Source organism: Catharus ustulatus, unplaced genomic scaffold (assembly GCF_009819885.2).
Source record: "Catharus ustulatus isolate bCatUst1 unplaced genomic scaffold, bCatUst1.pri.v2 scaffold_86_arrow_ctg1, whole genome shotgun sequence".
In the NCBI taxonomy this organism is placed as follows: Eukaryota; Metazoa; Chordata; class Aves; order Passeriformes; family Turdidae; genus Catharus; species Catharus ustulatus.
This window is the reverse complement of record NW_024879551.1, coordinates 96,717-109,480: the sequence shown is the minus strand read 5'-3', so window position 1 is coordinate 109,480 and position 12,764 is coordinate 96,717. Positions and strand designations below refer to the sequence as shown.

General features: G+C 55.5%; 1 protein-coding gene across 3 annotated transcripts; it reads right to left on the bottom strand.

Annotated features, from left to right (window-relative positions):
• Positions 1-4: 4 nt before the first annotated feature.
• Positions 5-7,248, bottom strand: BCAP31 (B cell receptor associated protein 31). Of its 3 annotated transcripts, XM_033086965.2 has the most exons (8): positions 7,187-7,248; positions 6,973-7,070; positions 6,164-6,264; positions 5,943-6,087; positions 3,996-4,131; positions 2,959-3,064; positions 1,234-1,334; positions 5-409 (listed from the first exon to the last, which is right to left on the bottom strand). In XM_033086965.2, exons 2-8 carry the CDS (start codon positions 7,062-7,064, stop codon positions 371-373), a joined length of 720 nt encoding a protein of 239 aa, XP_032942856.1. In that variant the 5' UTR covers positions 7,065-7,070; positions 7,187-7,248; the 3' UTR covers positions 5-370. The 3 variants fall into 3 exon arrangements, with proteins under 3 accessions (XP_032942856.1, XP_032942857.1, XP_032942858.1); XM_033086966.1 differs by lacking the exons at positions 5-409; positions 1,234-1,334 and adding an exon at positions 1,874-1,944; XM_033086967.1 differs by lacking the exons at positions 5-409; positions 1,234-1,334 and adding an exon at positions 2,063-2,153.
• Between the last annotated feature and the right edge of the window lie 5,516 nt (positions 7,249-12,764).

Genomic DNA, 12,764 nt, shown 5'->3' with positions numbered 1-12,764 from the left:
AAAAAAAAAAAAAGAAAAAAAAAGGAGGGGTCCCCATTTCCTCCTCCCCACCCCCCAAAATAAAATTTGGGAAAGGTGGGGGAAGGGACACAGAGTGGGGGAGGGGTTCAGCCTCCCCAAAACGAGGCTTGGACCCCCAAAAATGAGATTTGGACCCCAAAAAAAGGAAGGGAATGGGGCGCCCATAAAAGGAAATAGGGGCGGAGCTTTGGTCAGGAGGCGTGGCCTGGTCCAATGGGCGGAGTTTGGAACCGTTGTGGGCGTGGTCTGGTCCGATGGGCGGAGCTTGGAAAGGCTTGTGGGCGTGGCCTGACATGAGGGGCGGGGTTTAAACCGTTGTGGGCGTGGTCTGGTGTGGCCCCGCCCCCTCTCACTCCTCCTTCTTGTCCCGTGGTTTGTCGTGAGCGGCCTGGGGGGGAAATTTGGGGGTTTGAGGGGGGGTCTGGGGGGTTTTGGGGGCTCTGGGGGACACAGGGGGGGTTTGGGGAGGGGTCTGGGGGAGGTTTTGGGGTCTGGGAGGGGTTTGGGGGGGATTTTGGGGGGGTCTCAAGGGATCTTTGGGGTCTGGGGGGTTTTGAGGAGGGGTCTGGGGGAGATTTTGGGGTCTGGGAGGGGTTTTGGGGAGGGGTCTCAAGGGATCTTTGAAGTTTGGGAGGGGTTTTGGGGAGGGGTCTGGGAGGATTCTAGGGGGGCTGGGGATTTTGGGGAGGGGTCTCAGAACGTTCTTGGGGTCTGGGGGGTTTTTGGGGAGGAGTTTGTGGGGCATAGGGGGATTTGGGGAGGGGCTTGGGGGGCACTTGAGGATTTTGGGGGCACTGGGGGATTTTGGGGAGGGGGTCTCAGGATGGTCTGGGAGGGTTTTGAGGAGGGGTCTGGGGGGATTTTGGGGTTTGGGGTGATTTTGGGGAGGGGTCTCAGGGTATCTTTGAGGTCTGAGGAATTTTGGGGAGGGGTTTTGGGGTCTTGGGGGATTTTGAGGAGGGGTCCCAGAGGATTTTTAGGGGTCTGGGGGGGTTTTGGGGCACTGGGAGGGTCCAGGGAGGGATTTTTTGGGGATATTTTGGGGTCCCCATGGGGGAATTTTTGGGACCTCCCCCGAAATATTTTTGGGATTTCCATGGGGATATTTTAGGCTCCCCCCAGGACATTTTGGGGTCCTCTCTGAGATATTTTTGGGGTCCCCCCAGGACATTTTGGGGTCCCCCTGGGGTTATTTTGGGGTGATTTTTTCACCTGGAGCCGGGCGTGCTCCTCCAGCAGCCGATCGTACTCGCGGGTCAGGCCCTGGGCCTGGCTCCTCATGGCCTTCAGCTCGTTCTCAGCCTTCTCCAGAGCTTTGGGGGGCTCAGGGTTACCCCAAAATCACAAATGAACCCCAAAATCCACCCCAAATCCATCCTGATCCCACCCTGAAACCCCCAGACCCAACAGAGACCCCAAAATCCAACCAGAGGCCCCAAAATCCTCTCATGGCCTGCAGCTCGTTCTCAGCCTTCTCCAGAGCTTTGGGGGGCTCAGGGTCACCCCAAAATCCAAACTGACACCCCAAAATCCACCCCAAAATCCAAACTGAACCCCAAAATCCACCCCAAAATCCATCCTGAACCCCAAAAGTCCATCTTGAAACCCCCCTGGAACCCCAAAGTCCAAACTGAAACCCCCAGACCCCACAGAGATCCCAAAATCCTCCAAAATCCCCTCAGGGCCCCCAAAATCCCCTCAGGGCCTGCAGCTCGTTCTCAGCCTTCTCCAGAGCTTTGGGGGGCTCAGGGTCACCCCAAAATCCAAATTGAGACCCCAAAATCCAAACTGAACCCCAAAATCCACCCCAAAATCCAAACTGATCCCACCCTGAAACCCCCAGACCCCACAGAAACCCCAAAATCCCTCAGGGCCCCCAAAATCCCCTCAGGGCCTGCAGCTCGTTCTCAGCCTTCTCCAGAGCTTTGGGGGGCTCAGGGTTACTCCAAAATCCAAACTGAACCCCAAAATCCACTCCGAACCCCCAAAATCCACCCCAAAATCCATCCTGATCCCACCTGAAACCCCCAGACCCCACAGAGACCCCAAAATCCCCTCAGGGCCCCCAAAATCCCCTCAGGGCCCCCAAAATCCCCTCATGGCCTGCAGCTCGTTCTCGGCCTTCTCCAGAGCTTTGGGGGGCTCAGGGTCACCCCAAAATCCAAACTGAACCCCAAAATCCACCCCAAAATCCAAACTGAACCCCAAAAATCTGCCCTGATCCCATCCTGAAATTCCCAGACCCCAAAATTTGGGATAACCTCTAAAAAAACCCCCAAAAATCAAGATAAAACCCCAAAAAAAACCCTAAAATTTTGGATAAACCCCAAAAATCCCCTCAAAAATCGGGATAAAAGCATCCAAAAATTTGGATAAACCCTAAAAAAAAATAACCCCAAAAATAGAATAAAACCCCCAATAAAACAAAAAAAAAAAATCAAGATAAACCCCCCAAAAAACCCCAAAAAAATCAAGATAAAACCCCTAAAAAAACCCTAAAAATCAAGATAAAACCCAAAAAAAACCCTAAAAAATCAGAATAAACCCCAAAAACCCCCTCAAAAATCAGGATAAAAGCCTCCAAAATTTGGATAAACCCTAAAAAAAACCACCCAAAAAACAAAATAAAACTCAAAAAAACCCCAAAAAAATCAAGATAAAACCCTAAAAAAAATTGGATAAACCCCAAAAAACCCTTTAAAAATCAGGATAAAAGCCTCCAAAATTTGGATAAACCCTACAAAAACCCCCAAAAATCAAGATAAAAGCCCCAAAAATCAAAATAAAACCTCAATAAAACCCCAAAAAATCAAGATAAAACCCCCAAAAAAACCCCAAAAAATCAAGATAAAACCCCCAAAAATTGCCTAAACCCCTCAGACCCCCCTAAAATTTTCAAAATTTCCCCAAATCCCCCAAATTCCCCCCAATTCTCACCCTTCTTGCTGAGCTCCAGCTCCTCCTTCAGTGACTCCACCTTGGCCTTGAGCTTCTCGTTCTCGTCCCGGTTTGGGGACGGGGCCCCCCCAGACTCCTGCAGCTGCTGAGGGGCACAAAAAATGAAAATAAATAGATTTTGGGGTTTTTTTATTTTTGGGGAAGGTCAGGGATTTTTTTGGGGGGTCTGGGAAAATTTTTGGGGGGTTTATCCTGATTTTTTAGGGTTTTTTTTGGGGTTTATTTTGATTTTTTTAGGGTTTTTTGGGGGGTTTATTTTGATTTTTTGAGGGTTTTTTTTGGGTTAATCCTGATTTTTGAAGGGTTTTTCTAGTTTTTTAGGGGGTTTTTTTGGGGTTTGATTTTTTTAGGGGTTTTTTGGGGTTAATTTCAATTTTTAAGGGTTTTTTGGGGGGTTATTTCGAGTTTTTCAGGGGTTTATCCTGATTTTTGAAGGTTTTTGGGGTTATTTTTGATTTTTGGAGGGGTTTTTTAGGGGTTTATCCCAATTTTTGAGAGTTTTATCATGATTCTAGAAAGCTTTTTTTTTTTGGAGTTAATTCTGATTTCTTGAGGGTTTTTTGGGAGTTTATCCCAATTTTTTGAGGGTTTTTTGGGGAGTAATTTTGGAGAATTTAGAACAGATGTTTTAGGAGCATTTATCCTGATTTTTTGGGGAGTATTTTCAGAACTTTTTGATGCTTAATTCAGATATTTTTTCACTGCTTTTCACCCATTTCTGAGGTACCAACTGAATACTGTCTTACACAATTTTTTAGAAATACTTTCAGAATACCAACTCAACTTTTTTGGCTGCTTTTTCTGGGAATTATTTTCACAACCTTTTGATGCTTATTCAGATATTTCTCAACGCTTTCCCAACCATGTTTGACTTAAAACCTCAATTTTTTGTCTGCTTTATTCAGCAATACTCTCAACCTATCCCAACCATTTTCTTCACTAATCACTCAGGATTTTTGGGGGATATTTTTAGGGTACCCCAGGTGATTTTTTGAGATTGTTTTTTTATTTTTTACCTTTCTGAGGGCGTCGTTGTCCTCCAGGTACTGCCGTGCGGCCTGGCTGGCGCCCTCGGCCTGCTTGCGGAAGGCCTGGCTGGAGGCTCCGAGCGCGGCCTGGGCCGAGATCAACGTCACCAAGCGCCTCAGGAGGCTGAGGGGGCACAAAAATGGGGTTCAAGGACACCCCCAAATCCCCCTGAATCCCTCAGTGCCCCCCCAGATTCCCCCCAGAGTCCCCCGGGCCTGCTCAAGCAAGGCCTGGCCTGAGGCTTCGAGTGCGGCCTAAGCCGAGGTCAGCAGCATCATGAGGGGGGGATCCCAAAATGGTGGCCAAGATTAACAAAATGGTGGCCAGGGATCCTCAAGTGGGGTTCAGGGACACCCCCAAATCCTCCTGAATGCCTCAGAGCCCCCCCAGATTCCCCCCAGAGCCCCCCAGGCCTGCTCAAGTAAGGCCTGGCTTGAGGCTTCGAGTGCAGCCTAGGCCGAGGTCAGCATCACAAGAAGCCTCAGGAGGCTGAGGGATGGGAACAAAAATGGGGGACAAGGATCCCCAAATGGGGGTCAAGGATCCCAAAATGGGGGCCAAGGATGCTCAAATGGGGTTCAAGGACACCCCCAAATCCTCCTGAATCCCTCAGAGCCCCCCCAGAGCCCCCTGGGCCTGTTGATGTGAGGCCTGGCCTGAGGCTTTGAGTGCGGCCTAGGCCGAGGTCAGTGCCTCAGGAGTTTGGGGATCCCAAAATGGTGGCCAGGGATCCCCCAAATAGGGGCCAACAATCACAAAATGATGGCCAAGGATCCCCAAATGGGGTTCAGGGACACCCCCAAATCCTCCTGAATCCCTTAGATCCCCCCCAGAGCTCCCCCAGGCCTGCTCAAGCAAGGCCTGGCTTGAGGCTTTGAGTGCGGCCTAGGCCGAGGTCAGCATCACGAGAAACCTCAGGGGGTTGAGGGATGGAAACAAAAATGAAGGTCAGGGATCCCCAAATGGGGGCCAAGAATCACAAAATGGTGGCCAGAGATCCTCAAATGGGGTTCAGGGACACCCCCCAAATCCTCCTGAATCCCTCAGAGCCCCCCCAGAGCCTCCCAGACCTGCTCAAGCAAGGCCTGGCCTGAGGCTTCGAGTGCGGCCTAGGCCGAGGTCAGCATCACAAGAAGCCTCAGGGGGTTGACGGATGGGAACAAAAATGGGGTACAAGGATCCCCAAATGGGGGTCAAGGATCCCAAAATGGGGGCCAAGGATCCTCAAATGGGGTTCAGGGACACCCCCCAAATCCTCCTGAATTTCTCAGAGCCCCCCTAGAGCCCCCGGGCCTGTTGGTGTGAGGCCTGGCCTGAGGCTTCCAATGCGGCCTAGGCCGAGGTCAGCGGCACCATGAGGTGGGGGATCCCAAAATGGTGGCCAAGGATCCCAAAGGATCCCCAGATTGACTCCAGCCCCCCCCAAATCGTGGCTGGGACCCCCCAAATCACATCTGGGACCCCCCAAACCCTTCCCCACACTAACTAGGAAAGAAGAAAAATAAACCCAGGTAGGTACAGCCCCTTCCCACTCCCCCAAATCATGTCTGGGACCCCCCAAATCTACTCCAGCCCCCCACAAATCACATCTGGGACCCCCCAAATTGTGGCTGGGACCCCCCAAACCCCTCCCCAGACTCACAAGGAGAATAGAAAAATAAACCCAGCCAGGTACAGCCCCTTCCCACCCCCCCAAATTGTGTCTGGGACGCCCCCAAAATAACTCCAGCCCCCCAAAATCACATCTGAGACCCCCCAAATCACATCTGGGACCCCTCAAACCCCACCCCAGACTCACAAGGAGAACAGAAAAATAAACCCAGCCAGGTACAGCCCCTTCCCACCTCTCCAAATTGTGTCTGGGACCCCTCCAAATCACATCTGAGACCCCCAAAATCACATCTGGGACCCCCCAAACCCCACCCCAGACTCACAAGGAGAGCAGCAGGGAGAACCCAGCCAGGTAGAGATTCCTCTGAGCCCGGAAGAGTTTCATGTGGAAATGCTCCAGGGCGGCCGGGGTGCTGCTCAGAGCCTCCTTATCCCCCACGTTGTATTTTCGGGTCTCCCTCAGAGCATCTGGGGGTCGGGGGAAGGGGTCAGGACTTGGGGGTTAAGAGCCCCCCCAAACCACCCCCAAAGCCCTCAGACCCACCGAGGAGCAGCAGCACGAGGATGATGATGAGCACGATGAAGAAAGTGTTGCCATAAGCCACGGCCAAGCCCACGAGGCGGGAACGGAAAATTTTTTGCCATCTGAAGGGGTGGGGGAAAGAAATTGAGACCCTCTCAGGACTCCCCAAATTGCTGGGGAATCCCTAAAATTCAGGGGAGGCTCCCCCAAGGAATTCTCAGTTTCAGGGAATCTCCCCAAGGCGATGAAAAAGAGAAAAAAAAAAATTAATCCGTGCAAAATTTGGGACCCCCCCCCAACCCCCAAGTCCTTCAGGACCCTCCCAGGACCCCCCAAAATTTTTAAATTAAATTCCCAGTTCTAAGGAACACCCCTAGGGTCATAAAAAAAAAATTAAAAAAAAATTTTCTATGTGTGGGGATGACAAAAACTGAGAAACCCCCTCCCAGGTTTTCCAGGACCGTCTCAGGATCACCCAGAATTTTTAAATTAAATTCTCAGTTCCAAAAAACACCCCTAGGGTGATGAAAAGGGAAGGAGTTTTTTTTTTCCATGTGTGGGCATGACAAAAATTGGGACACACCCCCAAGTACTCCAGGACCCTCTCAGGACCCCCCAAAATTTTTAAAATTAAATTCTCAGTTCCAAGGAACAACCCCACGCTCACAAAAAAGAGAAAGAAATTTTTTTTCCATGTGTGGGGATGACAAAATTTGGGAACCCCCCCTCAGGACCCCCCCCAAATTCCCTCAGGAAAACCCCAAATTCCCTCAAGAAAACCCCAAATCCACGAATTCTCCCCTCACCCCGTTTTGTCCCCCCTCACTCACCTGGCCGGAGACACGAAGGGAACGCAGAGCAGCAGCACCAAGAAAACCTCGGCGTACAGGAACGTGGCCACCGCCGTCCACTGCAGGCTCATGGCGGCCTGAGGGGGGGCGCGGGCAGCGATGGGGACCCGGTTGGGGGCACCGGGACCCCCAAAAATCCCCTCAGGACCCCCCAAAAACCGCCCCGGAGCCGCCCCTCCCCCACCTCCCTCACCCTCAGCTGCGGCCCCCGCCCAAACCGGAAGCAAACAGCGGAAGCACCGCCCACGTGATGAGGGAAGCAACCAATCAGAGTGCGAGGAGGGAATAGGCGGGTGACGTCACTTCCGTCCGCCATTTTGCCCGCCCACCCCCGGGAAAATTTAATAATAAACGCGATAAATTGAAATAAAATAATTTCGGAGCTAAAGGAGGATAAAATTAAATAGATTTCATGCTTAAAGAATAATATTAATATAAATTAATGGTATTAAAACAAAGCGGCGCCTCTTTTATCGTGGAACGGCCCACACCCCCCCCCACCCCTTAACACCAATGGTTCGTCCCTCACCGTAGCCACGCCCACCCCGCCTCCCACAACCAATCATTGCCCTCCCCGCGGCGTTGATTGACAGCTCTGGACGCGTTTAATACATTTATTGGGGGGAGCCGGGACCCCTCGAATTTGGGGAGGGGTCTGGGGGAGTCCCAAGGGAATTTTGGGGTCCAAGGGGGATCCCCAGGGGATTTTGGGGGGTCCCAAGGGAATTTGGGGGTCCCTGGGGGTGTTCCAAGGGATTTTTGGGGGGCTCCAGGGTGAGAATTGAGGGGTCCTGGGGGGTCCCAAAGGGAATTTTGGGGGTCCCGAACGAATTTTGGGGGTCCTGAGGGGGGTTCTGAAGGAATTTTGGGGGTCCTGAGGGGGGTTCTGAAGGAATTTTGGGGGGTCTCATAATTCTGACATTTTGAGGGGGGGTCCCTGATAAATTTTGGGGGGAATCCCGTGAGAAATTTGAGTCCTGAGGGCTCCACAAAATTCTGGGGGGGGTCTTTATGAGGGGAATCCCGGCAGGAATTTTGGGGCGGGGGTCTCAACCAGGACCCCCCCCAAAAAACAACAAGGCCGAGAGGACCCCCCCGATGAGCCCCAGTGCCAGCAGTTGGGCCCTGAGGGGGAGGAAACGCCTCGGGGGGGGGTCCTGGGGGATTTTGGGGGGTCCTGGGGGGGCTCGGAGCGGCTGCCGGGGCTCCAATCGCAGGGGGCTGGGGAGGAAAGGGTTAAACGGGGGGGGGGTTGAGGGGTGAGACCCCCAAAATCCCCCCCAAAATAAAAAAAAATTAAAAAAAAACCCTCCCCCAACTCACCTGTCCAGGTGTTCCCTCAAGGTGAGGGAGGGGCGCTCCCCAATCTGGAGAGGGGGGGGATAAAAAAAAGGGGGGGGGGAAGTGAGAGACCCTCCCTCAATATTTCAAATATTCCCCCCTGGAGACCCCACCCCAAAAAAAGCATCAAAATCGCCTCAAAATTCTCTCCTTAGACCCCCCCGAGACCCCCCCAAATTTCCTCAAAATCTTCATAAAATCCCCCCCAAAATCCCACCCCCAGACCCCCCAAAATCCCACCCAAATTTCCCCTCCCTAGACCCCCCAAATTTCCCCAAAATTCCCCTAAAATCCCACACCAAGACCCCCCATATTTCCCCCCCCAGCCCCCCAAATTCCCCCACCTAAATCCCGCCAAGACCCCCCAAAATTCTCCTAAAATCCCCCCCAAATTCCCCCAAAATTCCACCCCGGGACCCCCCAAATTCCCTCAAATAAATCCCCCCCAGACCCCCCAAATTTCACCAAAATTCCCCTAAAATTCCCCCCAAATTTCCCCCCTCTGAACCCCCAAATTCCCCCCAACTCCCCCCAAAAATCCCCCCCAAATTTCCCCTCAGACCCCCCAAAATCCCCCCCAAGACCCCCCAAATTTTCCCCCAGACCCCCCAAATTTCCACCCCCAGGACCCCCCAAATTCCCCCAAAATTCCCCTAAAATTTCCCCCCTCTGAGCCCCCAAATCCCCCCCAAAATCCCCAAGACCCCCAAAAATTTCCCCCAGACCCCCAAATTTCCCCTCCTCAGACCCCCCAAAATCCCACCCCAAGACCCCCAAATTTCTCCCCCCGGACCCCCCAAATTTCCCCAAAATTCCCCTAAAATCCCCCCCAAATTTTCCCCCAGACCCCCCAAATTTCCACCCCCAGGACCCCCAAATTCCCCCCCTAAAATCCCCTCCAGACCCCCCAAATTTCCCCAAAATTTCCCTACAATCCCTCCCAAGACCCCCAAAAATCTCCCCCAGACCCCCCAAATTTCCCCCCCCAAGCCCCTCCCCCCTCACCGGCTGCCGGCCTCGCGCCCCCTCCCCAAATTCCGGGGGGGCTCGGTCACTGTCGGGGTCATCTGTGAGGGGAGGGGGGGTGAGGGGGGAGCGGAGACCCCTCCCCAAAATAAAAACCCAGCAGGAACCCCCCAAAAAATGGGAAACCCCTCCAGGGACCCCCAAAAAATCCCCAAATCCTCCCAGGACCCCCCCCAGGGACCCCCAAAATTCTCACAGGGACCCCCCAAAAATCCCCAAATCCTCCCAGGACCCCTCCCAGGACCCCCAAAATTCTCACAGGGACCCCCCAAAATCCACCCAGGACCCCCCAAAATCCCCTCACACCCCCCCAAAATCCCCCCAGGACCCCCCCCAGGGACCCCAAAATCCTCCAAACCTCTTCGGGACCCCTCCCCAAATTCCCTCAAACCATCCCCGGACCCCCCCAGGGACCCCAAAATCCCCCCAGGACCCCCCAGAAATCCCCAAATCCTCCCAGGACCCCCCCCCAAATTCTCCCAAACCATCCCAGGACCCCCCAGGGACCCCCAAACCCCCCCAGGACCCCCCCAGGGACCCCCCAAAACCCCTCCAGGACCCCCCCCAGGGACCCCAAATTCACCCAGGACCCCTCAAACCCCCCCAGGACCCCTCCCCACGGACCCGCCCCCCCCCTCCTCCAGCGCCGCGTCTCGAACTCGTAGAATTTCTTCTCGTAGAGTTTGCGGGGGGGGCCTGGGGGGGGTACTGGGGGTTACTGGGAGGGACTGGGATGGACTGGGAGGGGATTGGGAGGGACTGGGAGGGACTGGGAGGGTGACACAGGCTCAGCCCAATGCTCCCAGTGCCCCCCAGTCCTCCCAGTTACTCCTCCCAGTCCTTCCCAGTGCCCCCCCCAATCCATCCCAGTGCTCCCAGTGCCCCCCCAGTCATTCCCAGTCCCCCCCAGTCTCTCCCAGTGCTCCCAGTTACCACCCCCAGTCCTCCCCAGTCTCTCCCAGTCCCTCCCAGTTCCCCCCAGTACTCCCAGTTATCCCTCCCAGTGCCCCCCCAGTGCCCCTCAGTCCCTCCCAATCTCTCCCAGTCCATCCAGTGTCCCCCCCAGTCTCTCCCAGTTTCTCCCAGTGCCCCCCCAGTCTCTCCCAGCGCCCCCCCAGTCTCTCCCAGTCTCTCCCAGTGCCCCCCCAGTCCCTCCCAGTGCCTCCCAAGTCTCTCCCAGTGCTCCCAGTGCCCCCCCAGTCATTCCCAGTCCCTCCCAGTGCCCTCCCAGTCCCTCCCAGTGCCCCCCAGTCTCTCCCAGTCTCTCCCCAGTCTCTCCCAGTGCCCCCCCCAGTCTCTCCCAGTGTCCCCCCAGTCCCTCCCAGTCTCTCCCAGTGCTCCCCAAGTTTCTCCCAGTCCCTCCCAGTGCTCCCCCAGTCATTCCCAGTGCCTCCCAGTCCCCCCCCACTCCCTCCCAATCTCTCCCAGTGCTCCCAGTTACTACCCCAGTCCTCCCCAGTCCCTCCCAGTGCTCCCCCAGTCCCTCTCAGTCTCTCCCAGTCCCTCTCAGTCCCTCCCAGTCTCTCCCAGTGCCCCCCCAGTCTCTCCCAGTCCCTCCAAGTGCTCCCAGTGCCCCCCCCCAGTCCCTCCCAGTGCTCCCAGTGCCCACCCAGGGGCCCGCGCTGTCTCTGCAGTTTCTCCAGCAGCTCCTCGTCCGAGAGACCCCGAAAACTCTCCATGGCTGGGGGGGGTACTGGGGTCACTGGGAGGCACTGGGAGGCACTGGGAATCACTGGGGGTTATTGGGAGTGACTGGGGAGGACTGGGAGGGGTCGGGGAGGCTTACTGGGAGGGACTGGGAGGCACTGGGAGGGCACTAGGGGTTACTGGGAGGGACTGGGAGGCACTGGGGGTTACTGGGAGTGACTGGGAGGCACTGGGGAGGACTGGGAGGGGTCGGGGAGGCTTACTGGGAGGGACTGGGAGGCACTGGGAGGGCACTAGGGGTTACTGGGAGGCACTGGGAGTCACTGGGGGGGGCACTAGGGGTTACTGGGAGGGACTGGGAACCACTGAGGGGGTCACTAGGGGTTACTGGGAATGACTGGGAGGCACTGGGAGTCACTGGGGGGGTCACTAGGGGTTACTGGGAATGACTGGGAGGCACTGGGAGTCACTGGGGGGTCACTAGGGGTCACTGGGAGGGACTGAGGTCACTGGGGGAGTCACTGGGGGAGCACTGGGAGGGACTGGGGGGCACTGGGAGGGATTGGGTGGGGACTGGGAGTCACTGGGAGGCACTGGGGGGTTACTGGGAGGGACTGGGAGTCACTGGGGGAGTCACTGGGGGTTACTGGGAGGGACTGGGGTCACTGGGGGAGTCACTGGGAGGGACTGGGGTCACTGGGGGAGTCACTGGGGGTTACTGGGAGGGACTGGGGGGTCACTGGGAGTCACTGGGAGTAACTGGGGGGCAGTGGGAGTAACTGGAGGGGAACTGGGAGTTACTGGGAGTCACTGGGGGGGCACTGGGAGTTACTGGGAGTCACTGGGGGGGCACTGGGAGTCACTGGGAGTTACTGGGAGGGACTGGGAGTCACTGGGGGGGCACTGGGAGTCACTGGGAGTTACTGGGAGGGACTGGGAGTCACTGGGGGGGCACTGGGAGTTACTGGGAGTCACTGGGGGGGCACTGGGAGTCACTGGGAGTCACTGGGGGGTTACTGGGAGGGACTGGGGTCACTGGTGCGGGGTGTGGGGGGTCACTGGGAGGGACTGGGAGTCACTGGGGGGGTTACTGGGAGTCACTGGGAGTTACTGGGAGTCACTGGGGGGGCACTGGGAGTTACTGGGGAGGGTCCCGGGGGGTCCCGAGATCCCCTCACAACTCTGGGAGGAAGTTTTGGGATTTTTTTTTTTGTGTTTGTTGGGGACTTTTCCGTTTTTTGGGATTTTTGGGGAGTCCCGGCTGAATTTGAGGGATCCCTGGGTCCCCTCACGGTTCTGGGGGGAACTTTTGGGATTTTTTGGGGATTTTTTGGGGGTTTTTTGGGGTTTTTTTAGGTAGTCCCCTCACGGCTCTGGGGGGAAGTTTTGGATTTTTTTGGGATTTTTTGGGGGGTCTCAGCTGGGTTTGGGGTGATCCCGAGATCCCCTCACGACTCTAGGGGGGAGTTTTGGGGGTTTTTGGGAGTTTTTGGGGTTTTTTGGGGGGATTTTAGGGTTTTTTTGGGGGGTCCCCTCACGGCTCCCCGGAGTCCCCTCACAGCTCTGGGGGGGAGTTTTGAGTTTTTTGGGGTTTTTGGGGGATCCCGGCTGGGTTTGGGGGGATTTCGACATCCCCTCAAGACTCTAGGGGGGAGTTCTGGGGTTTTTTTGGGGAGTTTTGGAGTTTTTTGGGGTTTTTTGGGCGTTTTTGGGGGGTCCCGGTACCTTCGCTCCGCCGGGGCCGCGCCGGGAATGCC